The 26,928-nt window shown below is 47.3% G+C and overlaps 1 protein-coding gene across 1 annotated transcript in view; it reads right to left on the bottom strand.

Moving 5' to 3' along the window:
- Positions 1-26,928, bottom strand: part of DNAH2 (dynein axonemal heavy chain 2) — a 140,333-nt gene that overhangs the window by 66,083 nt on the left and 47,322 nt on the right. Inside the window, exons 11-26 of the mRNA XM_075559566.1 lie at positions 15,132-15,278; positions 13,929-14,085; positions 13,485-13,724; positions 13,040-13,228; positions 12,701-12,848; positions 12,046-12,238; positions 10,369-10,569; positions 10,109-10,265; positions 9,596-9,770; positions 7,968-8,131; positions 6,761-6,922; positions 6,554-6,657; positions 5,234-5,390; positions 4,759-4,841; positions 4,467-4,647; positions 3,376-3,514 (exon numbers count right to left, since the gene is read on the bottom strand). Coding sequence (XP_075415681.1) covers positions 3,376-3,514; positions 4,467-4,647; positions 4,759-4,841; positions 5,234-5,390; positions 6,554-6,657; positions 6,761-6,922; positions 7,968-8,131; positions 9,596-9,770; positions 10,109-10,265; positions 10,369-10,569; positions 12,046-12,238; positions 12,701-12,848; positions 13,040-13,228; positions 13,485-13,724; positions 13,929-14,085; positions 15,132-15,278 — 2,597 coding nt within the window. The remainder of the gene's footprint in view (positions 1-3,375; positions 3,515-4,466; positions 4,648-4,758; positions 4,842-5,233; positions 5,391-6,553; positions 6,658-6,760; positions 6,923-7,967; positions 8,132-9,595; positions 9,771-10,108; positions 10,266-10,368; positions 10,570-12,045; positions 12,239-12,700; positions 12,849-13,039; positions 13,229-13,484; positions 13,725-13,928; positions 14,086-15,131; positions 15,279-26,928) is intronic.

The following is a 26,928-nucleotide window of genomic DNA, read 5'->3' as shown; positions in this document are numbered from 1 at the left end:
TTTTCCTTTGTTTTATTTATACATTTATCTATTACATTGAATTTTTTTCTTTTTTAAAAAGCATTTTACTGGGGGCTCTTACGGCTCTTATCACTAACCACCCACCCATGGTGTCAAGCACATTTGTACATAGGTTGCCATCATCATTTTCAAAACATTTTCTTTCTATTCGAGCCCTTGGTATCAGCACATTTCCCCCCACCCTCCCTCATGTATCCTTGATAATTTATAAATTATTACTTTTTTCATGTCTTACACCAACCACTGTCTCCTTTTATCCACTTTTCTGTTGTTCATCCCCCTGGGAGGGGGTTATAGGTTAATCATTGTGAGCAATTCCCCTTTCTCCACCCACCTTCCCCTTACCTTTCTGGTATGGCTACTCTCATTGTTGGTCCTGAAGGGTTTATCTGTCCTGGATTCCCTGTGTTTCCAGCTCCTATCTGTATCAGTGTACAAGCGCTGGATTTGTAAGGTAGAATTGGGGTCATGATAGTGGGAGAGGAGGAAGCATTAAGGAACTAGAGGAAAGTTGTGTGTTTCATTGGTGCTATACCATGCACCCTGACAATTCATCTCTTCCTTGTGACCCTTCTGTAAGGAGATGTCCAATTGTCTACAGATGGGCTTTGGGTCTGCATTCTGGCTCTCCCCCGCCCCCCTCAGTCACATCAATATGATTTGTTGTTCTGGGTCTTTGATGCCTGATAACTGTTCCCATCAACACCTCATGATCACACAGGCTGGAGTGCTTCTTCCAAGTGGACTTTGTTGCATTTGAGCTAGATAGCTGCTTGTTTACTTTCAAGCCTTTAAGACCCCAGACGCTTTATCTTTTGATAGCCAGGCATGATCTGCTTTCTTCACATTTGCTTCTGAACCCATTTTGTCTTCGGTGATCATGTTGAGCAGGTGGGCATCACAGACTACCAGAATATTACAACAAAGTGTTCTTGCATTAAGAGAGTACTTGAGTGGAGGCCCAGTGTCCACCTGCTACCTTAATGCTTGACATATAAATATATGTACATAGATCTATTTCCCTATCATTATATAGAAATATATTTACATATGTACATGCCTGTATTTAGACCTCTGTCAATGTCCTTTGCCACCTAGCTCTTTCCTCTGTTCCTAAAGGCTTGTCTTTAAACAAACAGTTATCTACGTGAGATGTTGACTAAGTTCACATGGAAGAAGCACACCCAGCTGTGGTTATAAATGACAGGATCCAAATGCAAAGGAGGTAATGCTATCAGAGTCTGAGTTCTGAGCTCGTTTGCAGAAGGCTGCGGCTGACCATGGAAGGCCAAAATCCATTTGCAGGGCCCCCACATGGATGACCATCTCGCATGGGTGCTAGTGGCCATGCTGTCAGACAGAGAGCACTGTAAAGTCGACGATGGCAGATGTAATGCGGTTAAGATATCATGTCTTATCATCGGATCTCCCTTTGACCCATTTTAAAGTCGTTTCCGTTTTTAATGTTTTCTGCCTTCTTTTCTATTGGGAAACTTGTTTTGTTTTGTCATTGTTGTTGGGTCTTTTCATTTGTTTGCTTGCTACTAGTCGATGCTTTGTATGATTTTCTGTGTACGCAATCCAGGATGGGTACCCTACAGAGACAGTAACTGGATTAATAATTACCTAGGGGCAGGACAGGGGAGGCTGGGAGGAAACAGAGTGCTAACAACAATGAGTTTGAGGAGAAAATGTCCTGAAATTGATTGTGGTGACAACTGCACATTCATCTTAATATGACTGAGCGATTAAATCATATGATATGTGACATATAAGAACTTGGTGCTGTGATGGTCATGCAAGAGCTTCTGAAAATTAGGAATTGTTCTATCACAAGCCAAGCTAAATCACAGATGGAGATACGCATCCAACATCCCACATGACCTAGCAAAGAATGCTAGCCCAGGAGCTAAAAGACCATTCCGACTGCACTTCTGTCATTTGCTAGCCTACCCTGAACCTCCTTGAGCTTTTATCTCTCTGTCTTTACATGGCGAGAGCATCCACCTCAAAGAACAATTCAAGATACAAAATACAATGTTTCTTTTTCAATTCCCGATAATCTGAGTTTCCTCCCATACCTAAATTTTGCCCTGTCCATTCCCTGGTCCTCACAGTTTCTAGCATTCTGAAGAAAGTCTGGCTGCCCTTGATTCTGCACTCTGAGGTGACTCATGCCTTCAAGTAGAGTCACCAGGCCTTTGAGTGTCCACCTGAGTGACCTTGGAGACCACCAGGAGGCTCAGTAGCAGTGAAAGGGATGTATTTATTTTGCACGGTTAACAAGAGATAGATTTTTTATGGCTTTGCTTAAGTCATGTATTTTTTTCAGTTATCCCAAATTTGATCAAATACATGTTGTCACTCAATTTTGCATATCCTAACACTTATATTTTATCAAAAGGCTTAAAGATAAACGGTTTTCTTGTTAATGTATATACTCAAGGTTCTTAGAAACTAAGAATTGTTAGGCTGTGCCTAAGCAAGATTTAAAAATCCTCCCCCCATACCTGCTGCCAGAACTTTCTCCCCAGGATACGTCTTCTAGCTACCCATTGCCGAACCTGACTCCTTGCTCCCCACTGCAGTCAGTGAAGCCTTGCTCTGTGTGCCTCTCTCCACCCCATTCCTGTGTCTCCAAACCATCTACAACAAAGCTAGTTAGTCTAATAAACAGTTAAGGCCAATGTAATATTGACAGTAATTAAGAGTAGATGAATATTCCATAGATGCTAGCTAATGTGATAAGTCCTTAATCTGCATTATTTCATTTACTGGCACTTTCTCATTTAATGTAGTGATAACAACTGGGGCAGAAGAGTGATTTCTCAAACAGGGCTTGCTAGGGAATAGTTCTATCAGTTGCGCATGTAAGTGTTGCTTGGCATTGTACTGTAAGTGCCGCGTACTCCTTTACTCTTCGTATAAAAAACCCTATGAAATAATCATCATTGTTCCCCCTACTACAGATAAGGAAACTATCGCTTAGTGGAAGCAAATTTGATCAAATACATGTTGTCACTCAAGTTTGCATATCCTAACACTCATATTTTATCAAAATGTCCAAGACCATACAAGCAGTGAGCCATGAGTTAAATTTTGAACTCACGTCTATCTGATTCCTTATCCCAGGCTCTTAGCCGCTGTGTCATATACCTCACTCAAATAGATTGGCTAAATCAATCTGCTGCATTAGTATTACTTAATGCTTATAGGTGGTAATGGTGATGGGAGCTGTCACGAGAGCCAGGTATAATAGCCATGCTTTCAATAAGTGAAACATGTGGCGATACCATCCCCCATCCCTAATACCAAATGAGGTTATGTTAGGACAAGAGGCCGTGGAGCCCAGACCTGGATGGTGGGTACTCCGGAGAGCATTGTTGTCCTTGCTCATCCGGTCCATGATAGATTTCCAGGTGGCATTGACCTCATCAAATAAGGCTGATTCATTTGGCAGCTGCTTGCGGATGTCCTCTCCCATGAAGATATTCTGAGGGGACAAGAATTGGAGCACAAGCTTAATTTCACACATTCTCCATTCTCTGCTCCCTGGTCCCAGACTGAGGCTAACAGTTCATTAAAACATGCTGAGAACTAGAAGCACTGGGAGGAAAGCTGAGCATGAGAGGCCAGCCCTGTATCTGGGTCCAAGAAGAGTGGAATGAAAATCTGAGAAGACAGAAAGGTCGAGGGTGGAGACGAGCCAGTCAGGGTGCAGCACAGCAACGATGAAACATACAACTTTCCTCTCGTTCCTAAATGCTTCCTTCCACCCCCCCACTATCATGATCCCAATTCTACTTTACAAATCTGACTAGACCAGAGGATGGACACTGGTACACATAGGAACTGGAAACACAGGGAATCCAGGGTGGATGATCCCTTCAAGACCAGTGGTGAGAGTGATGATACCAAGAGGGTGGAGGGAGGGTGGGTTGGGAAGGGGGAATCGATTATAGGATCTACATATAACCTCCTCCCTGGGGGACGGACAACAGAAAAGTGGGTGAAGGGAAATGTCAGACAGGGCAAGATATGACAAAATAATAATTATAAATTATCAAGGATTCATGAGGGAGAGGGTAGCAGGGAAGGAGAGGAAAAATGAGGAGCTTAGGTGGAGAGAAAATATTTTGAGAATGATATGGGCAATGAATGTACAAATGTGCTTGACACAATTGATGTATGTATTGATTGTGGTAAGAATTGTATGAGCCCCTAATAAAATGATTTTTTAAATTTTTTTATAAAAAAGAACAACAAAGGCTTGCTAAGGAGGGCAGTTAAGGTTAGAGCTCATAAGTGAGAGTAGGATGCCTGGGTCCCAAAAGCATGATTTCAGAGGGGAGACATGGTAGTGGAAAGCAGGGCAGAAACCTAGATCCTGAGCGAATAAAGGGCTGAGAACAGGACGTGGGAAGAGCTCGACCCAGCACCCTGACCTCCAGGTACATCCACTGACGCTGCACTGTAAGCACCATCTCAATGACTTCCAAAATAAGGGAGAGGCAGCGCTCCCAGTGATCCACATCCTTCTCAAAGGCCTTGACGAAACGAGATGCCTTCATGGTGGACAGAGACACTTGGTTATCCTCCAGCGCCTGGAACACTTCCTCAGTACCTCTGAAGCGGGAAGAGTAGAAATCACAGTCCACCCCCAGTTACATAGTATGGGCCCCACACTACAGCCCAGGTTAATTGCTCCCTCTCCTGCAGCCCTGAGCTACGCTCTACCTGAGTCGGTGATGGCCCTTGTCCTTGTAGGGCACAATGTCTAGCTGGATCGCGTCCCAGGTCTTGGCAATGTTCTCTAATGCCTGTGGGGAGAAATTGGTAGAAAGAGCAATTAAGTATTGAGGCCTGTGGTGAATAGGGGCCCAGAGAGGCTCATTAAAAAAAAAACAAAAAAACCCTCACACTGCCATTGAATTGTTGCTAACTCATAGCGACCCTGTAGGACCAGGTAAAACTGTGGGTTTCTAAGCATGTGACTCTTTACAAGAGTAGAAAGCAAAAAAAGAGTAGAAAGCCCTGTCTTTCTTTCAAGGAGCGGCTGGTGGTTTCAAACTGCTGACCTAGTGGATTGCAGCCCAACATGTAACCACTACACCACCAGGGCTCCTATGGAGGGGCTCATAGACAAGGAACACTGGAAGCCTTTGTTCCGAAGGCTTGGGAAGGAAGGAAGTGGGAGTGCATCCTGTCATACCAATTCTATAGCCAGCTCTTTGGTTGCTGCAGCAGATATCTCTCCAATTTTCTCCACATGCTGATCCATCCCCAGCTCCACGATCTTCTCCAAGGTGAAGCTTTCAGATTCCTGATCAAACTCCCGTTGGATCTCATCCCTGATCTGATCCCAGTGCCTGCAGTCAGGAACAGAATGTCGGTGCGGGAGGCCAGACACTACGGTCTACTTGGAGATAGTCACATCACTCCCCAAGCTTCCTCCCACTGGGTTACTCTAATGTCATGTACTTATTAATTCATGATTCAACAGACTGTCGCTAAGTAGGCTCTAAGATGCAATTTTAGACACGACGGGGAATACAAAAATTGAGTTGACTTGAGGCGATTCTCTGGGGATGGCGTTAAGGCCAAAAGGCGCATAGTAGTTAAATGAACTGCAGGTTCCTATATATCATGCCCTCAGCTGGGTGCTCTACATGAAATAGCTAATTGAATCCTTAGGACAACTATAAATTAGCAATTATTCTTCCATTTACAGATGAGGTAACTGAGGCTTAGAGAGGTTAAGTAACTTATGCAAAGTAGTATACTTAATTATGTGATAGTTATAAGTAAAACATTAAAAGCATTCTGAAAAACATATCAGATGTAATGCAAGAAAAATCACTGTTTTATCCTAAATGGTAGATAATGAATGATTAACACGCCACTGATACAAAAGTTAATTCTATTTGATATTTCCCGGTGGTTGGGAATGCCTCTTCCATCAAGTAATAAATTTCAGGTGCATTGAAAGAATTAAACTTTAACAAGAAAATTATAAAGGACTAGAAGAGGGTATTGAGAGAATATGATAGCTTTGGAATAGGGAGAGCCTTCTTAAACAAGGGATAAAAGCAAAACTCATGAGAGAGGAAAGTTATATTGTTGACTCTATCGAGATAAAAATTTCTAGACAACCAAAAGCATATAAGCTTGTAAAGCCAGTTCTGACCCACGGTGACCCCACACATGACAGAGGAGAACTGAGCCCTATCGGCTTTTCTTGGCCCGGACTTTCCTCAGTGCCACCATTAGGTGAGTATGAACTACTCCCCACTGGGTTAGTGGTTGAGCATAAGGATACCTTCTTAATCACAGACAAGAGGAAAGTAGAGCAGAGGGGGCTGGGGGGCGGTGGAGGGCATGGAGAACAGCAGGTTAGCCTATGACAGTGTGAAAGAGGAACCGGACAGCAGCCGATCCGAGGAGGCTTCTTGCAGCCCAGCTGTGGGCAGAGGAGAAGAGAGAGCTGTGAACAGCCTCGCCGTGGCCTTCAGGGAGCCCGGCACAGCCTCACCTCTCCCGGAGGGCGGGATTCCGCAGGTCTGCTATGAGGGGCATCGTCCTCTTAAACTGCTCTATCTTCGATCGAGTGGTCTCAATAATTTCCCAGTTCCGGTCCTGAGAGAACATGGGCAGCATCAGAAGACCCAACAATCTCTGCCTATCGCGTCCCTCCCTCGAGAGGGTTACCTCCTGCTGATCCTCTCCTCTCCCCATGTACCTTGTACTCTTTAGCGAGTCTTGTGAGCCTGCGGAACAGCCCATGGGCCGTGGCCTCCATGGTCTCCGTCTGCAGGGTCAGGAACCGGCCTGTCTTCCACTGGTTCCAGCTCTCCTCCCAGTCCCGTGTGATTTCCCAGACTTGCTGGAGAGCATCGAGCTCCTGTATGGCCAGGAGGGAAAGGGGGAGGCACGAGTTCTGGGCTTGTCCCCTCTTCCTCCCTGATGAAGGCTCTGGCTCTTGGTCCCTCTCATTTGGAGAAGTTTTCTCCTCCAGCTAACAAAGCTATCTCCTTTGTTCTTAAGTTTCTCTACTCCTTTCCCTTAAAAACTCCTGAAGCCAAAGCAGTCTGAAAAATAGCCGACATCAGTAGCCATTCGGGAAACGTCAATCAGAATCATAATGAGATACCATTTTATATTCGGTAGGATGGCCGCAATACATATAAAAACAAAAGGTAACAAGCGTTGGCAAGTAGGTGAAGCAAGCTACACACATGGACAATGAGTGTGAGAATAGAAAAGAGTTGGGCAGTTCTCCGAAAGTAAAATACGGAACTACTATGTGGCCCAGAGATTGTGCTTCTGGGTATACACCCAAAAGACTTGACAGCAAGGATTCAAACAGGTAATCACACAGGAATATTCTTAGAAGCACCATTCAAAATAGCCAACAGGTGGAAACAACCCAAATGTCCATAGGTTGAGAATGGATCAGCTAACTGTGGTACACACCCTTATACTGGGAACATTATTCAAGCCTAAAAATGAAGTCCGGCTACGTGCTATAGCATGGATGAACCTTGAAAACCATGCTGAGTGAGAAATAAGCGTCGGACACAGGAGACCACTGACAGGAAAGGATCTCACGTATCTGAAATGTCCACAAGAGGCAAGTCCATAGCGACGGAAAGTAGACTGGTGGTGCCAAGGCTGAGCGGAGGGCAGAATTTAATGAGCATGGGGGTCTTCTGGAAATAGACTGTGGTAACAGCTGCACAATATTTTGAATAAGGGCATTAAGTGGGACATTTCAAAAATGGTTCATCTTAGGTGAATTTTACCTCAGTTAAAAAAGAAGAGGAATTGCTCTTACTCACAAGAGTCCATCTCCCTGGCCCCCATTATTTTCCCACCCTCCGAACCCGCGCTCCTGTCTCCTGACCCCTTAGCCTTGGCTACCAGGGGAGCTTGGTTCAGTAGATCACCTTCTCCAAATTCTGGAGGTCTTTGGAGGTTGGCTGCTCAATCTTGAAGATGCCCAAGTTGTTTCGGAGGGAGCTTTCTTCATCCCGCATGGTCGTCAGCAGGGCCCGCACTTGTGTGATCTGTTCGAGGGCAGACATGTGCCCCACTTGGCTAGTAAAGGGACCTGGGAGGGAAGGGGGAATTCAAGACGAAGCAAAGCTCAGATTCCCAGCCATGGCCAGTGGCTGCAGAAAGGACTATGATGGCGCCCCGACTTCTCTGTGGGTAAATGTCACTTCTCCCCTCACATGGGATCCCCTGGAAGAAATGTTTAATTTTAGCAAATGTGGCTCAAGGATCAGAAATAGCTGGGATATGGGAAGTTGATAGGAAAAAAATGGGAATGGCAATCAGGGTTGCTGCCTCTCCTCTGGAAATAGGCTATCACTGTATGCTCATCTTCTCCTGCTTCTGACAGAAACCCCAAGTTGCCACAGCTTGCTCCCTCCCCACTCCCCATCCTTCCGCTGTCCGTCCTTGTCCTCACCTTCCCAGAACCCATACCTTTGGAGCTTGCTCCAGTGCGGGAAGGGCTAGGTTAAAAGAAACACACTAGTGTGTGCTGGAGCATTGTTCGCAGCAGTCACATGGGAAAACATCGTGTCCACCAATGGAGGAGTGCGTGAACTAAATGTGGTCTAGCCAAACACTGGAGTGTTGTTGAGACAGAAAGAAAAATGGGGTTCTACTACGTGCTATGCCAGGGCTGAATCTTAAAACATTATGCTAAGTGAAATAGGCACAAAAGGGCAAATATTATATAACCTCACTTACATGAAATACCTAGAATAGGCAAATGCTAATCAGAAAAATTAGTGGTTACTTGGGGCGAGAGGGAGGAGGTATTGGGGAGTTAATGCTTGAGGTAGTTAGTTGATTGTGCCAACCTGGCTAACAAACACATGTGGGGTTAATTGAAGGGCGGGGAGATAAATGGCTCGGTGAGCCTCGCCTTTCTAATTCTCAGGTCTCTTGCTTTGTGATGGTCGGACCAGGGTGCAACTGCCTTAGCCAGTTCCCTGATTCAGCTGGCAAGGTTCACTTCCTGCAAGACATCCCTGAGAAGAAGCCACATGGACCCACCCCGATGCAGCCCTGGGTGCTGGAGCAGCTGTGTGGAAACCACTTCGAGCACTGAGATGTTTACCCTTTCACCGATTTAGCTTTCCGCCTGCAGTTGGCATCATAGTGTGTGTTTTGTGAGATGGAGGAGGACTTTATAGATTAGTGTTGGACATATGGGTTAATGTTGGACTTGTGGGCTTGGGCAGCACTGGGTTGGGGTGTTTTCTTGATGTGTACTTACCCTTTATATAAAATTCTCTCTTATGCATATGAGTTTCTGTGGATTTGTTTCTCTAAAGTACCCAGACTAACACAGTGCTTGATGGGTAGGGTTTCTGTTTGGGGTAATGAAAGGTTTTTGGAAACAAATAGTGTTGAAAGTTGCCAAAAATGGAATATAATAAATACCGCTAAATTGCATACTTAAAATTATTAGAATGGTAAATTTTATTATATATATATTCGTTATTTTTACCACCCACACAAAATGGAATAAGGGAAAAAGAGATTAAGAACAGGGTACCTTTGGATTCAAAGTCTTCCAGAAGATTATGTGCTTTCTTCTTGAAATCATCAGCTGAATGAATAAGCCCTGTCTTGAATTTCTCCTTGTGTCTCTTCAGCATTTGTTCACTGTCTGCCAGGACTTGTTGGAAAATGACCCACTCCCCGTTTAAACTGTCGAGCATCTCTAGTACCTGGGGACAGAAAAGCCAGACGAACCACCATGAGCAGGAGTTTCAATGCCTCTTTCTGGTCCTTCAGGTGAGTCCACTGGAGAGTTTTACATGCAATGAGACCCAAGGAAGCCAAACAGTGGGTTAAGAAATGCACATCCATGAGCTAGCTTGAAATATCATCTAAATTAGCTCTGGCTCCCAGAGGGACCTAGAAAGTGGGGTCTTTTGAGTCTTAAGCCCTTTCCCCATCTCTCTCCCAAACTGCTTAAGGATGTACCACGTGGAAAATCAGCTTCCCCCAGAATCGGATGCTACCACTGGCTCGATTTAGGTGTGTCCGACACCCTGGGACTCACACTTTCTTGAACTGGGACCTCATACTTTTCCAGGATGGTGAATTGTTCGTGAATGGGGGGGATCTGGGTCTCCAGATTGGGCAGGTCATGTTGCAGAGTGTCCATGAGTTGCAAACTGACTCCGAGTTCCTCCAGCGTCTGGGGTGGATGGCTGATACTGAAGATGGGTAGAGATGCTGAGTCAGCGAAAAGGACGCACACACCCCCCTCCCCAGGTGTCCTGGCCGCCCCTACTATCCCGGCCACCAGATGCCCCGTACTTCTCTGCGTTCTCCTTCAGATAGGTGTGCAGCTCCAGCAGGCGCCCAGCCGCCATCTCCCTGAGCAGTGTGGTGAACTTGTTCTGCCACTCGCTGCAGTGCTGCACCAGTGCGAATTTGAGGTGCGTGCAGTCGAGCAGCACAAACTGGATGTTGAGGACTGTCTCCTCCTTCTGCACATTATTGGCGACCTCCGTGTAGCTGTAAGGGACCCACATCTGCTATTGAGTGGGTTCTGATTCATGGTGACCCTACTGTAGTCAGAGTACAATTATTCTCAAAGCTGGGTTTGGGGAAGTAGCTCCCTTGGTCTTTCTCCCACAGGCCTGTGGGGAGACTTGGACCTCCAACCCTTAGATTAGCAGTCAAGAGCATTAAACCTTGTCACCAAGCAGGCACTTCACATCCACACACAGGATAGATATTTTTTCCCTTAGACATGCCCACATCTACCCAGCAACTCAGTTCCAAGTCCTCGTTTCCTCGGCCCATTCCTGAGCAGCAGCTCTCAGTGCGTCTTCTAGTCTCAGGTACCTTTCATTTCTGCCCATCACAAGCACTACAGCGTGGACTGTATCATTGTGCCAGCCACTACCTGTGCACAAGGTGTCAGTCAAACCTCTTAGGATTTAGAGTCAACATCAGCCTGGTTACTTACTAGCCCTGTGACCTTGAGCAAATTACTTAAATGTCCTGAGCCTCAGCCTCCTCACCTGTAGCATAATAACAATAATGGAACTTACCTTGGCAGGTTGTTGCGAGAACTAAACTTGCCTGCACACTTCCTTTCCGGGACTCACGTTCTAGACTCCTCTCCACCTAGGGAACGTGGCTGTGTTCTCGCCTCTCCAAGCCTTTGCCATGCTGTTCTCTCCATGTGGACTGATCGCCTTCCCAACTCCTCATCTCAGCTGTTGAATGTCTACCCGTTCTGTAAAGTCCTGCCCCAAGTGACTTCATGAAGCCATTCCTAATGTCCTTAGCTAGACAGTCCCTCTCCCTCTGACCTCCCCTGGCATCTTGTATAGCTTGATCATAGTACTTAGCACATCGACGTTTGTATAGCAAGTGCGCTCATTAGCTCCGTACTGCCATGCTTTGCATAGTTGTTTCACATACATTTCATAACATCACAACCTTGTGTGTTATAATTTCAATCTCCCAGGAAACAGAGGCCCAGAGAATATAGGTCACACAACTAGTCGGTGAGAGAGCTAGGATCCCAGCCTTTCTCTAGGCATCAAGGTCACTACTTATCCAGTGACACTTGAATCTCTCTGACCACTCTCTACAAGAAAGAACTTGTCCATGGCTACGTCCTATTCCCCGTGGCCCATAGAACTAATGCTCAATGCCCGATGGTGAATGGATGCGTGGAAGAGTGAACAAAGGACAAAAAGATAGACGTTAGGATTTGGATTTAGGAGTATTTGATAATTTAACACGAAGCTGCCTTCTTAAAACTAAAGCATTCATTTCTTACATCTTCCCGATACCCAGTGTCGCTTTTTATCCCAAACAAAGGCTCCCTACGCAGCTCCCATCCTTTCCTTTGAGCCTAGGACCTCCATTCTGTGCACCCCTCCTCCTTGCCAATTCCCTAGCCCCACATCTCCTCACTGCTCCGCCTCTTGGAGAGAGCGAGTCAGTCGAGTAGCCTGCGCTTTCACCACTTACCGGGCAATGTCGGCGTCAAAGGAAGAGACGGGAGGATTGAGGCGCTGGTAGCGGCGAATAAAAGAGTCCTTGTTGATCTCCCAGATCTCCCGGTACATATCCCAGGTCTTGAGGTAATTCTGCAGCAGGCTGGCATTGGCGGTCATACCACTGCTGATCTGAGCCTGGATTTTCCGGATGTCCTCATCTCGCTCTGCAAGGACACAGCAAGATGAGACCCGTTTACTCCCAGACCCACCCAACCTCACTCTAGCCCTGGGGTGTCGCTCCGAGCCCTCCAACAAAACACCAGGTCCCCCAAGAATGCAGCTCAGACACGGAGTTTCAAAATAAAGGCGGCAGGAGGTAAGAGCAGAACACTCCAGGCCTCTTCCATCGACTCCGACATCTCGCCTTCTGTTACCGACGCCCTTTGATAAACCAGAGCCCCAGTCCCACATTCCTTTCCTAACCTTAGACTCCCGCTCCGCTCTGAGGCCCCAATCCCTTCAGCCACAGTCACCTGATTTCAAACCGTCCACTTGGGCCCTGCCTTGTCCTTCAAGCTGGCCCTGAGCTTGTGTTTCCACCCGTCAGGGAGATGATTGGCCGAGAAGAGCTCAGCACATTCCAGTCTCTCCTGCTAGCATGGTCTCCTCTAATAACGTCCACTCACCCACAAGCGTATGGATGGGATCGCGATTATATTTGCGCTTGATGAGAATTTCAGGGAGATGCCGGAAGACAGAGATGGTGGAGATCAAATGGCTGCCAATATCATTGACTACACCCGCCAAAGTCTTCAGAGTGGGTGAGAATTCCACCTGCGGAGAACACAGCGGGGCAGGCCTTCGAGCAGGCCCGGAAGGAGCTGCGCCTCAGAAATGGGCCAGGCAGGACGCTTTAGAATAGGATCAGAGCTCTGAGACAAGCCCTAGAGGCCTGATGATGAAGTCAAGGTCAGGGATAGAGGGAAACTGACAAATTAGAATGTTGGGCACAAAGCGGTCCTGACCTGGGCCACCCCTCCCCGCAGGTCGTTCTGTAAAATGACGAGCACTCGGAAGAGCGGGTTTGGGGTCGTTTTCCCATCTCCGTTGATGGCCTTGGACAGCTCCAACAGCGACCACTTCACGTTCAGGCGCAGGGCATCCTCTATCATGTGATCCAACCTGATGGTGTACAGCATCCACTGCTGCTGAATCTGGCGAGAAGGGGGAGACCAACAGGTCCTGGGAATGGAAAACCAGCCGACAGGGACAGGAGCAGCGCGGTTCCCCGGGGAGGCAGGGCTTGGGTCCTGTGGGTGGTCTGAAAGGCCGGAGGAAGACTGCTCTGGAGAGGAGGAAGGCTATCTGGGATGCACACGCTGGAGAAAAGGGGAAATGAATAATCTGACGGCATCTACCAGGGGCTGGGGGCTAATCTAGTCGCAGAGCTCCGGGCCCAGGACCCCCTACCTCAGAACCATCATTCTTGAAGACCTCATAAGAGTTGGTCATGATGCCAATCACATCTTGGTACAGACTCATCAATTTCTGCTGCACGGTTGCTCGATGCTCCGTTTGATCGTCCTCAAATTCCAGGTCCTGGTAGACCCGCTTGCCGCTAATTCGTACCAGCAGGGTCTCTGACATGGCTTGAGCGCGCCAGCCAATGGTCAGAGTGGACGCCTTGAACTCATTCACGATCGTCTGCACCTGGGGTCAGGCCCCGCCCCCCCATTGGAAAGTTTCAGTTTAGGAAGAAATCCCCTGGGCCTAATTCTACCCTCCCACCTTGTCTTTCCAGCGACTGTTCCACCATAAAGGAAGCCCTTCCATACACACCAAGACTCGGATATTAATTGCCACACATCAGCTTGTTGGTTGGCCTTCTGCGTCTCGGGTGGGTCTGCAACCCACCTTGCTGGCATGGATGCGGCACTCCGTGATGAAGAAGGCACTGGCACCCTTCAGGGCCCAGTGCAGCTTCTTGAGCCCAGGGTGGATCTTCTTATCTAAGAACCGGATGCGCTCTTTAAAGAGAGCCTGCTCGTCTGGGGACAGCATGGCAATAATCCTGTGGGTGAGAAAGGACGGGCCACTGGTGGCACAAGCTCCGAAGACCTTTCCTCCCCACCAAAAAAACTAGTGCTGACCAGTCCAATTTCCCGCCGTGATGGAAATGCCCTACCATTTGTGTTGTCCAACATGCACTCACCAGACACCTGTGGCTACAGAGCAACTGGCTTAATTTTACATCCTTTAAACGAAATCCCGCAGGCAGCTATAGTGGATCACCTCAAAAACTGCTCTCAGCCAGTCCTGCCTTGAGCCAAACACAATGAACGCGTCTCAGGCCTTCCCCACCTTGCTGACTGCAGATGCAGTCAGGGTGGACGCCCCCTCCTTAGGACAGGCTCTGTCCCTAGATGCTGGACCATAGTCTCCTCCTCTCGACCCTCCCTGTTAGTAGAAGTAGCTCCTCTCCATTGGCTTCTTGGAAGCCTCATTCAAGGAGGCATCAGAGATGTGAGAAAGAATCTGCCTTTCTGCTGTCCCTTTGCTGCCAGAGTTCCTCAGGCTCTTCTAACCCAACACCACTCTCCAGGGGGAGCTCCCGCCCTCCCGTGGCTGCGGATGCTTTCTACAAGTGGACGTAGCTAGTAGCTGCTGCATTTCACGGTACAGTTCCGCCCACCCACATGAGACTGCTGGCTGTACCCTCCAGGGACTTTAACTGGGCTGAGAAACAGCATCAAGTTTTCCTCCAGAGAAGAGTTCTAAGAGCGCTCAGAACAGGAGGCCACCGTGGTTCTGGTTCAATGCTCAGAACCTGAGCCCCACCCAGTGTCGTTCCCAGCCCAGAGGCCAGCGCTGTAACCCATACGGTGCAGGTGTCCTATGGAGTCCAGAGGTTGGGCTGTTCTTGCTCTCGACGTTCAAGCGCAGGCTCAGACAACAACTCTCTGCCATTGAGTCCACGAGGAACCACTGTAAAACCGCTGCTGCGGACGACTCGCGTATAAGAAGAGTGTAGAAATGGACAATGCCTTGGGGCAGAGGAGGCAAAGCAGGGGAAGGACACCACATGTGGCAGGGCTGCCGGGCGGACACAGTCCCTACCTATTGTAGTCTCGAGCAACCAGGAGCAGGTTTTCCCGCAGAATGCGCAGGTCCTCGGCCCGTTCGGCCACGTTCACCACATAATGGGGTATCTCAAACAGCAGCCGCTCCCAGTAGTCGATCTCCACAAAGAGAATCAGCAGGGATCTTGGGAAACAAGAAGATTGAAGCAGTTAGAGAGACTGCTCAGGGGGATAAGCTAAAACCCCAAACGGGAAGAGGTGAGATGCGGGAAAGCAAGAAGAAAGTGGAGACAGGACATGGAGACTTCCAGCCAAAGAAGGGAGACAGACCAGCTTGCTGGTGGTGGTGTTGAAAACAAATGATAGCTTTATGACTCCATCCTACCAGGACATTATTTTCAACAAAAGTACATGTGTTAGGCCCTTTGGGATACTTGCCCTAGCAGGGCAGAGGTCAGGCCGAAGGGTGTTGGGGAGCTGTCCTCAGGGAGCAGCTGCTGAGGGGACCCCAAAAGAAAGAGCTGTCCTGAACTGACGGAGATTGCCTGCCTGCTTCCGCCTCCTGATCCCAAACTGCAGCCTGACGGTCCTGATGCTGAGTTGTAACCTGTTACTTCTCTAATAAACCTCATCACTGTGACAACTGTCTTGAGTTCCATGTGGCCATCGCAACAATTTCAGGAGCCCAGCAAAGAAGTACAGAATGCTATGGGAGGCTTGGAATTGATTAAAAAAAAAAAAAAGGTTGGAGAAAGGAGGTGTTTCTGCCCCTCCACCGCATAGGACTGAGCTTACTTCTCCCTCGCACCTGGTGACGTTAGATGAGGCGTTCTGATGATGCCACGCTGCCGTGTTCATACTGTGTGCGCATCAAATGGCAACACAGACAGGGCAGGGGGCGAGGTACCAATTTAAGCTGCAGGGCCTTTACAACCTTACTACAGTTCAGAAATGCCTTTCTTACCGTTTCACGGTGAGGAAATGGCATGGGGGGGGTGTCGAGGCTGGCGTCCTCTGCCTATACAACTAGTTCCACACCAGCGCACAGCCCATTGCCACAAGGCAGCGATCCCACAGGCCTCTAGCCTCCGGAACCACCCCTCCCATGGCGCTAGGCTTCCTGGTTGGGTTTGTGCTACAGCGCCCACACAGAGCGCACAGGCAGTGCTCACAAGTATATGGGCTTAGCAGGGGACCTAGAGAGCTACAAAAGGTTAAGGATAACATTCTTCTGTCTGGAATGCTTCTTTCAGCTGAACTGTGCTGGTGGGCAGCTCTCTCTCTCTCTCTCTCTCTCTCTCTCTCTCTCTCTCTCTCTCTCTCTCTTTCAGACTCTAAGCCGTGATGCAGCTCCTCGGCTCTGCCTCATTATCACGAGCTGCAGCCTCTGGTGCCTTTGCTCCTCCCACCACCTCGGATAGGGATCTCACTCTGGGGGCTCTTGTGTTGTGATGGTCACGGATCCTCTCTTCTTGTTTCTGAGATGACTCACACTTAGACCCAGCAGAATGGCAAAAACAGCCTCCAGGTTAAAGTCCTCTCCATCTTTTAAAAAAAAATTATTTTATTGGGGGATCGTACAACTCTTATCACAATCCACACATCCATCCATCCATTATGTCAAGCACATTTGTACATTTGTTGCCATCATCATTCTCAAAACATTTGCTTTCTGCTTGAGTCCTTGGTATCAGCTCCTCATTTTCCCCTCCCTCCCCACCTCCCCTCTGTGGGATTATAAAGAAACTTTTCCCCAGCTTTGTCTCCCCACCAAGATAAGACAAACATTAGAGGCTGTTTGCCAGCAATGGTGGGAGGTCAACTGCTTAGAGACATCCTCCCTGAAGGCAGTCAGTTGCCAGGCTACTGTCTGGTCCCACCACAGGTAGGCTCCACTCCCTGCTGTTAAGGACAATGGTCTGCTTCTCCCTAAAGGCTTGCGACCATTTGGTTTCTATGGTGGGCCAGAGAACAGGTCAAACCTGCTCTGTGACAACCAAAGTTAGGCTGCCATCCTGAATCTAGGATCCGCCTTTCTTGTCACATGTGTGCCCCCAATCCCTCCTCTACCTATTGCATGTATGTCCCTAGATTGTCCCCCTCTCATTTGCTGTATAACCTATAGTGCAACCCCTTCCTGTGATGTATGTCTTTACCTGTAATTAGGGGGCTTGCACACTCCTCAAAAAAGGTATATGGGCTTGGGTTAGCAATAAAGAGCTCTCTCGGGCTCCCCCCTTGGCCTCTCCCGTCCTTGCTCCCTTGTTCCCTTTCCCCTTGTCCTCCTTCCCCTCCCCCTCTCTCCTGTCCTCCAGCCTCTCTCTCTCCACGTGGACCACCAAGTGGGGCTGAGATGAGCATGCTACCATGAAGTGCATCTGACTCCATTATTTCACTCTCTCTCCTATCTCTCATGCTCTTTATGACTTTACTGTATAATCTTTACTTATTATCGCTGTATATTTGCACATACCAGACCCATGATGATGTGTTAGGGCAGGTACCCTGACACCCCTCCCTCACAAACCCTTGATAATTCATAAATTATTATTTTATCGTGTCTTACACTGTCTGACGTCTCTCTTCACCCACTTTTCTGTTGTCCGTCCCCTGTGATTGGTTCCCTCCTTTCTACTCAACCCTCCCTCCACCCTCCCGGTATCGCCACTGTCAGCACTGGTCCTGAGGGGTTCATCTGTGCTGGATCCTCTGTGTTTGTTTCCGGTTCCTATCTGTACCAGTGTGCATCCTCTGTCCAGCCGCATCTTATTTAATGTGTTCCCGCCCCATTTCTAGGTGGGCGTGACAAAGCACAGACAGAAGAGTAAAGAAGTCTCGCCTACTTGAATTTCTCAAGTCCTTCCAGTGTATACAAATGAAACCGTATGTAATTCCTCTCTCTCTCTTCCACGGCCATCGCGTCCATGCCGAAGTATAGGACAGGCCTGTCCCTGTGAGTTCCTGAGACTGGGACTCTTGATGGGAGAAGAGAGTCCTGTCTTCCTCCTACAGAGGGGCTGGTGGCTTTGAACTGCTGACCTGGTGCCCTGCAGCCTAATGTGTAACCACTAAGCCACCAGGGCTCCTACAATTCCATTAGTTTATGCAAATAACCTCTGGTACCATACTAATGACCTCTCTAAAAATCTTTCTCACCAAAAAAAGCTAAGATTGAAGTCCCACGAGGCAATAACTATCAAGCAGCACAAAAGAAACACTGGGTTTGACCCACGACCCCTCCCTCTCGTTCATAGCAATGTGGCATTTGACCAGCCCCAGTCAACCAGTTACTATCTGTCAAGCAGTTACTCTCTCCATAATGACACCTGAAATCAACAATGTGAAGCCACAAAGGATTACAGATATAAGTGGCTTTTACGGTTCCTGGCTTCAATGGAGGCATCTGAGAGAAGAGAGCTCAGTTTATTAAAGTAAGATTTAACATGACCCTCCTGCCAGAAGTACCCATGGAATAAATGACTTGGCAACTTTCTATGGTTTTTATTTGTTTTCTGGCGGGTCAGGAGGCTGGGAGATCAAAGACTCCAGGCCGGCTCTGAAGGAAGCTTTCTCTCTGTTGCTGCTGCAGGAAGGTCCTTGTCTCTCTGAGCGGCTGCTCCTGGGCAGGCTTCCTTGGCACCTCGCTTTCTGCTCCCCGGCTCCCCTCCCAGGTCTGTTTAATCTCTGTTCTAGCTCAAAAGATACTGATTCCAGAAAAAGCCTACATTAACCCTGTCTTGCTTATGTAACAAAGACAACCCACTCTCACAGGGTGCAATAACCACAGGCAGAGGCTAAACTTTACAGCACATATTTTGGAGGGGACACAATTCAGACCATAACAAAGGAGTTCAAGAATTGATAAAAGTTCTTCATGGTGATAAAATGTGTGTATGTGTGTGTGTGTGTGTGTGACAAAACATTTGCCAGTTCGACATTTTTTACACGTACACTTCCATGACATTGTCAAAACAGTCACTTTTGTGCCCCCCCTAGACCACTAACATAATAGTAAAGAATTTTTCTTGTTTAAGGCATAAACCCTTAAGTTTGAGAAGACAACAAAACAATTTGAGAAGCTGAAACAATGGTGAATGAGAAGCCGAGATAGAGCCTAAGTGGAAGGCCCAGAGCCGGCATGAAGTGTCTGGAAGTCAGAGTGAAGGTGGACTAAACCAGGATTATGGGCTGAAAGTTCAAGAAGCAGGTATCTCATATCCCAAGGAGCCTGGTGACACAGAGGATGAAGAGTTGGGTTGCTCCCCAAAGGTCAGTGGTTCAAACTCACTAGCAAGTCTATGGGAGAAAGAAGAGGCAGTCCTACTTCCACAAAGCTTGACAGCCTCAGAAGGCCCAGGGAGCCATTCTCCTTCGAACCCCCAGGGGTGTCATGAGCTGAAGCTGACTCAATGGCAACGGGCTCCTCTTATCCCCTCTCCTAATTTGCATAATTAAATAAGTACCCTTGTATTACAGATTAAATTGTGTCCCCCAACCTGTGTTGAAGTCCTGGCCCCTATATGTACCTGGAAATGTGATCCCATTTGGAAATAAGATTTTATTTGCTATGTTGTCCCTGGGTGGTGCGAATGGTTAATACACTCAGCTACTGAGGGAAAGATGGAAGGTTCTTGAAAGGCCTCAAAACTGAACATAGTTCCCCTCCCTGTGACACAAAGGGGTCTCCCTGAGTGAGAACTGACTCAACTGATGACTGGCTTTCTGTGTTAATTAGGTCATACCTAAGTACAAAAAAGAACAGCAGGAGCACAGAGACACACACAGGGTACAAAAGGGCACAGACAATGGAGACAGATGCATCTGCCAGGCCTGCTGGCAACTGCTAGAAGCCTAAAGAGATAAGAAAGGACCTCCCTGAATTGGGACTTCTAACCTCCTGAAACATGAGAAAATAAATTCTTATTCTTGAAAGCGCCCCCCCCCCTCCCTGCTTGGTGGCGTTTGTACTGTGGTACTCCTAGGTAACTAAGGAGGAACTTTGGTGGCATAGCAGGTTACACATTTGACTGCTAACCGCAAGGTCAGCAGTTCAAAATCACCATCCACACAGCTGAAGATGAGGTTTACTACCTCTGGGAGTAGAAGCAGTCCCAGAAACCCACAGGGTAGTTCTACCCTGGCCTATGGCATCACTAGGAGTCAGAATTGACTGGATGGCAGTGAATTTGATTGGGGGTTTGGAGGTAACTAAGACCCCTTCCTTCAGGATGATTGTCTGGAGAATGTGATATGAACAGGGTATTTAAACAGGGGCTCTCTGGCCCAGTTGCAGGAGACAGCAATGTACCAAAAACCAGTGGATGAAGTGGCCAACTACAGAATGGATGTTAAGACCTCAGTCTGCGTGTCTCACCCAAAAACCAGAACCCCAGGCACTGGACTTGCACCAAGCGGAAATTTGAAAGATTCTGTTCTGTGGGCTCTGACTAGCCTGAGTCCTCCTAATGATAATGACATCAGGCATTCTCCCCCCAAAAAACCTGCCCACCAGATCATCATCCTACAGTGAGGCTCGCCATGGTTCGACCCATCACCCTGCTCACCACAGCTTTCAGTCCTTTTTCCAGGTTCCTTCTCTTCCCTCCAAAGAGAAATCCAATGAGCACACGACATTGGTCTCTCTCTTTCCTAACGCAGAAGACAGCAACCCAACGCAAAGAGAAGAAAGCAACTCCACAGGAACAAGGGCAACCGTGCCATGCAGAAAAAACAGGAAGATTGCCCACCGGTATGAACAATAACGAAGAGGATGTAGAGAACCTGAGGGTGTTGGAGCAACAGTAATCTGGCTGAGAGGAATTACTGAGGCAGAAGGAGGGCGAGTGTGATGGTGGGAAAGGAGGAAGGTAAAAGGAAACAGGAATGAGCTAGGAAGCAAAGCTATGAATAGAGGTAGAAGCATAGGTGTGTGTTTATATAAATATTTTAATTCATAAAAATAGAGGAATTGCCTATGTAAATATATTTATATGGCAATATATTGAGGCAGTGGACAGACTTTCGGCCTCTGCTCAAGCCCTCCCTTAATGCAAGAACACTTCCAAAAGATACAATGTCCGGGGTGGGTCTGAAAGGCTTCAAGGTAAACAGGTGGCCATCTAGCTGAGAAGCAACAAACCCACATGGAAGAAGCACACCAGCCTGTGCGATCATGAGGTGTCGACGGGATCAGGTAACAGGCATCAGAAGACCCAAAACAAACAAGCAAAACATATTGTTAAGAACGAGTAGTGTCAGAGTAGAAACCCCAAGTCCATCTGTAGACAATAGGACATCCCCTCACAGAGGGGTTACACGGAAGGGATGAGTCAACCAAAGCGCAGTATAGCACTGATGAAACACATACTATTCTGATGGTTCCTTGAGGCTTCTTCACCCCCCACTTTCATGACCCCCAGTCCTACCTTTCACTGCAGGCTAGGCCAGAGCATGTGCACAGGTACAGATAAAAGCTCAGGACACATGAAATCCAGGTTAGATAAACCCATCAGGAACAGAAATGGGAGTAGCAATACCAGGAGGGGAAGGGGAAGAGGGGGGTGAGGAAGGGGGAAGAAACCACAGAGAAAGGGAGGCAGTGGTCAGTGTATGAAAATAATAATTTATAATTTACCAAGAGGTCACAACTGTGGAAGGGGGGAGGGAGGGTAAAAAGAGCTGATACCAAGGGCTCAAATAAAATGTAAATGTTTAGAAAATAATGATGGCAACATCTGTACAAATATGCTTGATACAATTACTGTATGGATTGTTATAAGAGCTGTAAGAGCCCCCAATAAACTGAAATCTTAAAAATAAATAAAAATAATGAGCAAGCCAATTGCTCATAAATATCCCCTGAAATAGGAGAGAGGCCAAAGAATACCCATGATCCGACTGACCCATTAGATCAGGGAGGTTAGTATTTACGGTTGCTGTGGATTGTAGGTGCTGAGTAGAAGTGTCATGATTCTCATGTTGGTATGAACCCGTGTTGTGAAAGCTGAGCTGTCCAACCCAGAACCTGAGCAGTAATTGGCCACTGCCATCTGTAAAGCCAAAGGCACCACACACAAAAGTCCACATCCACTTTTATAGCAGATGACGTTAAAGGATGTTAACTCGGGGTGGGCAGGGGAGTATCCACGAATCAAGCACAAGATGCTTCACTGAGGAACACTAAAGAGCTCTTGGAAGTTAAAATTACAGCAGAAGATAAATCAAAAGAAATATATGAGATAAAGTTGAAGGAAATCTCTCAGAAAGCGAAGATGGAAGGTGGAGAGAATTTTGTATGAAAAAAAGGAATAGAAAATAATCTCGTTAATTAGTCCATACTGATGAAGTGGAAATGATATTTGGGGGATATTGGGTAAAATGCTAAGATTACTTCCATTTGTTTCTTTTTCTTTTTTTAAAAAATGTGGCAACCCGAAATTTTTAAAGTTACTTATCTTACTCTCATGTTAAGTGTGCCAGTGATCTCTTCCCATTTCAACAGCTGCTGCCACGCAGGCTCTGGAACCTGTGGCCAACCCAACCCTCCACATCTGAGCAACACCTTCAGACAGTCCACCCCCAGCGTCCAGCGTCCTCCCCACTATTCCAGCACTATCCTCAGGTTATCTTCTCCCGACAGGGCTGTTCTTGGCCTTCAGGATGACATGCAGGCCCTGATCCCTGGTCTTTATTCTGGCCTAACAATCCCTGCGGATCACTTCAACCACTCTCTCCTTCCTTTGTCTAAGGCACCTGGCAAGCCCCAGCCCTGGCTAAGTCTAGCTCCCCTCCTGGTGGAGCCCATGGGAAAGCAGCGGAGCCGCACTGGAGACAATCACCGACCACTCAAGTTGGCACTGCTAGAAAGCCAAAGGGCCCGCTGCCAGACTCCTAGGGGTTCGCTGCTCTCTCCTTGATCCTGTCCGCAGTGACTCCCAAACAAGCCAGACTCACTGCCATTGAGTCCATGCTGACCCATCACCACCCACTGTAGGTTTCCAAGACTGTACTTGCTGACGGGAGTAGAAAGCCCAGTCTTTGTCGCACTACACCACCAGGACTCCTGTCCATCTTCTCTACTCTTCTCCAAGGTGGTCTCCCTGATCTCAGCATGAAGTCTCCCCTCTCACATCACAAAAATGAAAAGGCCATCAGATAACGTTCCCTCTGTCCTGCTACAAAACCTAGACACTTTATCTGTCACCACGCCTGTGCTTCTTTTCGTTGATGATAGTACAGTCTACCTCCTTCCCAGGCTGTGTTCTGGGACTGTTTTCTCCTGCTGTCTCAGATAACATCTCTCATGCTTGCCTGTACCTGAAGCTGGTGCCATCTCATTGACATATAAATATGGCCCGGTCTCGACAGTTTAAAAGAAAGGAAGTTGTCAGGGTAATCCAGCCCCTAACATACCATCACGGGTCTGGTAGGCGCAATTGTACAGTGATAATAAGTGAAGATTATAGTAGTCATAGACAGCATGAGAGATAGAAGAGATTGAAATAATGGAGTCAGACACATTTCATAGTAGCATGCTCACCTCAGCCTCACTTGGTGGTCCACGTGAAGAGAGAGATATTTAATGCTCACCAAGGCTTTTATATTCTCTGGGGACATGCAAGCCCCCTAATTACAGGTAAAGACATCAGTCACTGGAAACAGTTGTGCTATAGGGAATACAGAAATGGGAGGGGTGATCTAGGGGGATCCATGCAATAGGAAGAGGAGGGTTTGGGGGTACACATTTGACAAGATGGGCGGATCCTAGATTCAGGATGGCAGCCTGACTTTGGATGTCACAGAGCCCCTTTGACCTGTTCTCTGGCTCAACTATAGAGACCCTTATCAGTAGGGTGTGAACTCCACCTACAGGAACCAAACCACCAGGAAGGCAAGCCTTTAGGGTGAAGTAGCCCATTGTTCTTAGCAGCAGGGAGCAGGCCGAACCCCAGTGGGACTAGACAGTAGTCTGGCAGCTGACTGCCTACAGGGAAATAACTTGACAATCATTTACCATTAGCTGCAAGCAGTGTCCTAAGTGTAACATCTATTTGGGGGAGACAATTTGGGAGACCTTTTTCGGTTCCAGCTCATGAAGGCATAGCTACAGTAGTCCCACCCCTCCTCCTTTCAGACTATCTATCCTCTTTCAAGGACATTCCCATCACTTTCTCTCTTCCTCTTCATTCCTCATCCCCTGAAGGCCAGTTCTCACCCAGCACCGCCCAGCTCAAAAACAGTAAATGCAAGAGACTCTGCTCTGGCCTCCTCCTTGCTCTCTCTAGAGTTCGACATGGTGGGCTACTCTCCCCCCTCCCAACCTTACAACATGCTCTGTCCCCTGGATTCTGAGCCACGGTTCTCCTCTCTGCCCTTCCCATCTCTCTCCATTGTCTCGGGAAGGCACAGTGAACGGCCAGCTTGCTCCTTGGTTCTTTCAAAGGCGGGGTCCTCCAGTCCTTCTCACCCAGGACCACGCTACTTAGTGGTCCCACTCACTCCCCTGGCTTCCTTCAGTTAGCTTCTAGAGCAGCGGTTCATTCTCAACCTGTGGGTCGTGACCCCTTTGGGGGTCAAATGACCTTTTCAAAGGGGTCGCCGGATCCATAGCAGTAGCAAAAGGACAGTGATGAAGAACCAATGACAATAATGTCATGGTTGGGGGTCACCACCACATGAGGACCTATATTAGAGGGTGGCAGCATTAGGAAGGTTGAGAACCACTGCTCTAGATGCTGATACCTCCAAAATCTACTTTACTAACCTGAGCTCTCGATGTGTATGCTCCACTGCCAACTTGCTTGTCCCACCGTTCCTCAAACACAAAGAATTGGTCCAAAACAGAGTCCTCATCTTCTCTACAAACTTGGGAGTCCTACCTCAGTTAAAAGTACCATCTCCTAACCTAAACCAGGAACACTGGTGGTGTCATAGGTACGTGTTGGGGTGCTAAATACAAGGTCAGTAGCTCAAAACTACCAGTCATTCAGCAGGAGAAAGACAAAGCTTTCTACTCCTATAAAGAAGTACAGTCTTGGACATCCACAGGGGCAGTTCTCCCCTGTCCAACAGAGTCAATTATCAGTCGGAATTGACTCCATGGCAATGAGTCGGAATCTTTGGTTTTGATTTCCTAAACCAGACTGTTTATTCTACCTTGGTCTCACTTTCTCAAATCTAACCAACCCCCAACTCCTGTGCTTTTATATTCAAAATCAAAGTCAATAAATTCAGACGTTTCTCCAAGACAAGTGTAGTTCAAGTGTGGTGGTAGATGGCAGCTGACAATTGTCCTACAGAGTGCATGGCCCATAGCGAAGGGCAACTGTTACAGACTCCAGATAATACTGTCATGAGGCAAGGAGGCTCAATGTCACCCAAAGTGTTTCTTTTTCCAGAAAATCCAGAAAGTGGATTTTTAATAGATCTCCTGAATTTTAAATATTGGAAGCTAATTTAAGTGAAAAATAATTATAAAAGGGTTTCTGGATTGCTGACAATGTTCTATTTCTTGACCTATGCAGTAATTTAAAAGATGTTTATTGTATAACAACTTGTTAAACTGAACATATAAGCTGTAAGTGTATTTCTCTGTAGATATGTTTCACAATAAAAACTTTTTAAAGGAAAGACTATTTTAGACAATTAAAATTTTGTCAAAATAGCTGTGTACAAGATTAGCTAACAAAAAATGAAACTTTCCAATAGAAAATCTGAAACCAGTAGACATTGTAGTGGAAGGGCTCAGTGAAAATTAAAACAATACAAATAAAATACCAACAGTAACAAAAAGCCTATGCGTACATATATCTTTACGTGTACACAACACGCACACTTAGGGGGAAACGACTTACGGACTCCGTTGCTATGAATTATTTCCTATGGTTCTTCTGCCTACAGTCTTTGTGAGTCCACTAAGTGCGTGGCTCGGACTACGTAAACGTAAGGTGCTGTGGGCATACCAAGAGGTTGGATAGTTTGCTAATAAGGTAAATAAAGAGTAAAAAAGCATCTTTATGGGGTGGGACTAAGTAAATAAAATGTATGGAAACTAACAAGAGGATTGGCCCGTTTTATCATCCCATTAGGTTTATAATAAGCCACCATGGCGGAAAGGCAGGCCTTGGTACCCTTGTGAAAGACAGACAGTCCAGGAGCAGAGCATGTCCTGGGCAGACCCTCCTAGTCCAGGAGACAGAGGTCTGGCGAGATGCCGAGGCAAAGTGGCAACCGCAGAGGCAGCAGAACAGGCATGCGATGGCATGGCGGGCTTCCTGGCACCTGGAGAGAGAACGCTGAGTGCCCTTGAGTTTGCAGGAGGAGTGGGTTACCTCCCGGGCATTTGTATGGGCAGCTAGAATGGCCGACCCAGGGAGCTAGTGCTAACCCCCTGTCAGCAGAAGTTCACTGGTAGAGTGGAGTGCCTTATCCATCTGTATCAAGAAAGCTCATAGAACCCCTCAAGACCAATAATGAGAGTAGTGAGACCAAGAGGGCAAGGGGAAACTGGGGGGGAGAAAGGGAAAACTGATCACAATGATCTACAAATAACCCCCTCTCAGGGAGATGGAGAACAGATAAATAGGTGAAGGGAGACAAAGATCAGTGTAAGATATGAAAATATATACATAAATTATCAAGGGTTCATGAGGGATGGAGGGTAGGGGAGAGGGGGAAATGAGCTGATACCAAGGGCTCAAGTAGAAAGAAAATGTTTTGAGAATGATGATGGCAACAAATGTACAAATGTGCTTGACACAATGGATGGATGTATGGATTGTGATAAGAGCTGTAGGAGCCCCCAATAAAATGATTTTTAAAAACTGAAAGAAAAA

This window comes from Tenrec ecaudatus, chromosome 10, assembly GCF_050624435.1.
Source record: "Tenrec ecaudatus isolate mTenEca1 chromosome 10, mTenEca1.hap1, whole genome shotgun sequence".
Lineage (NCBI taxonomy): Eukaryota > Metazoa > Chordata > Mammalia > Afrosoricida > Tenrecidae > Tenrec > Tenrec ecaudatus.
The sequence above is the reverse complement of the archived record's forward strand: the minus strand, read 5'-3'. Positions and strand labels throughout refer to the sequence as shown.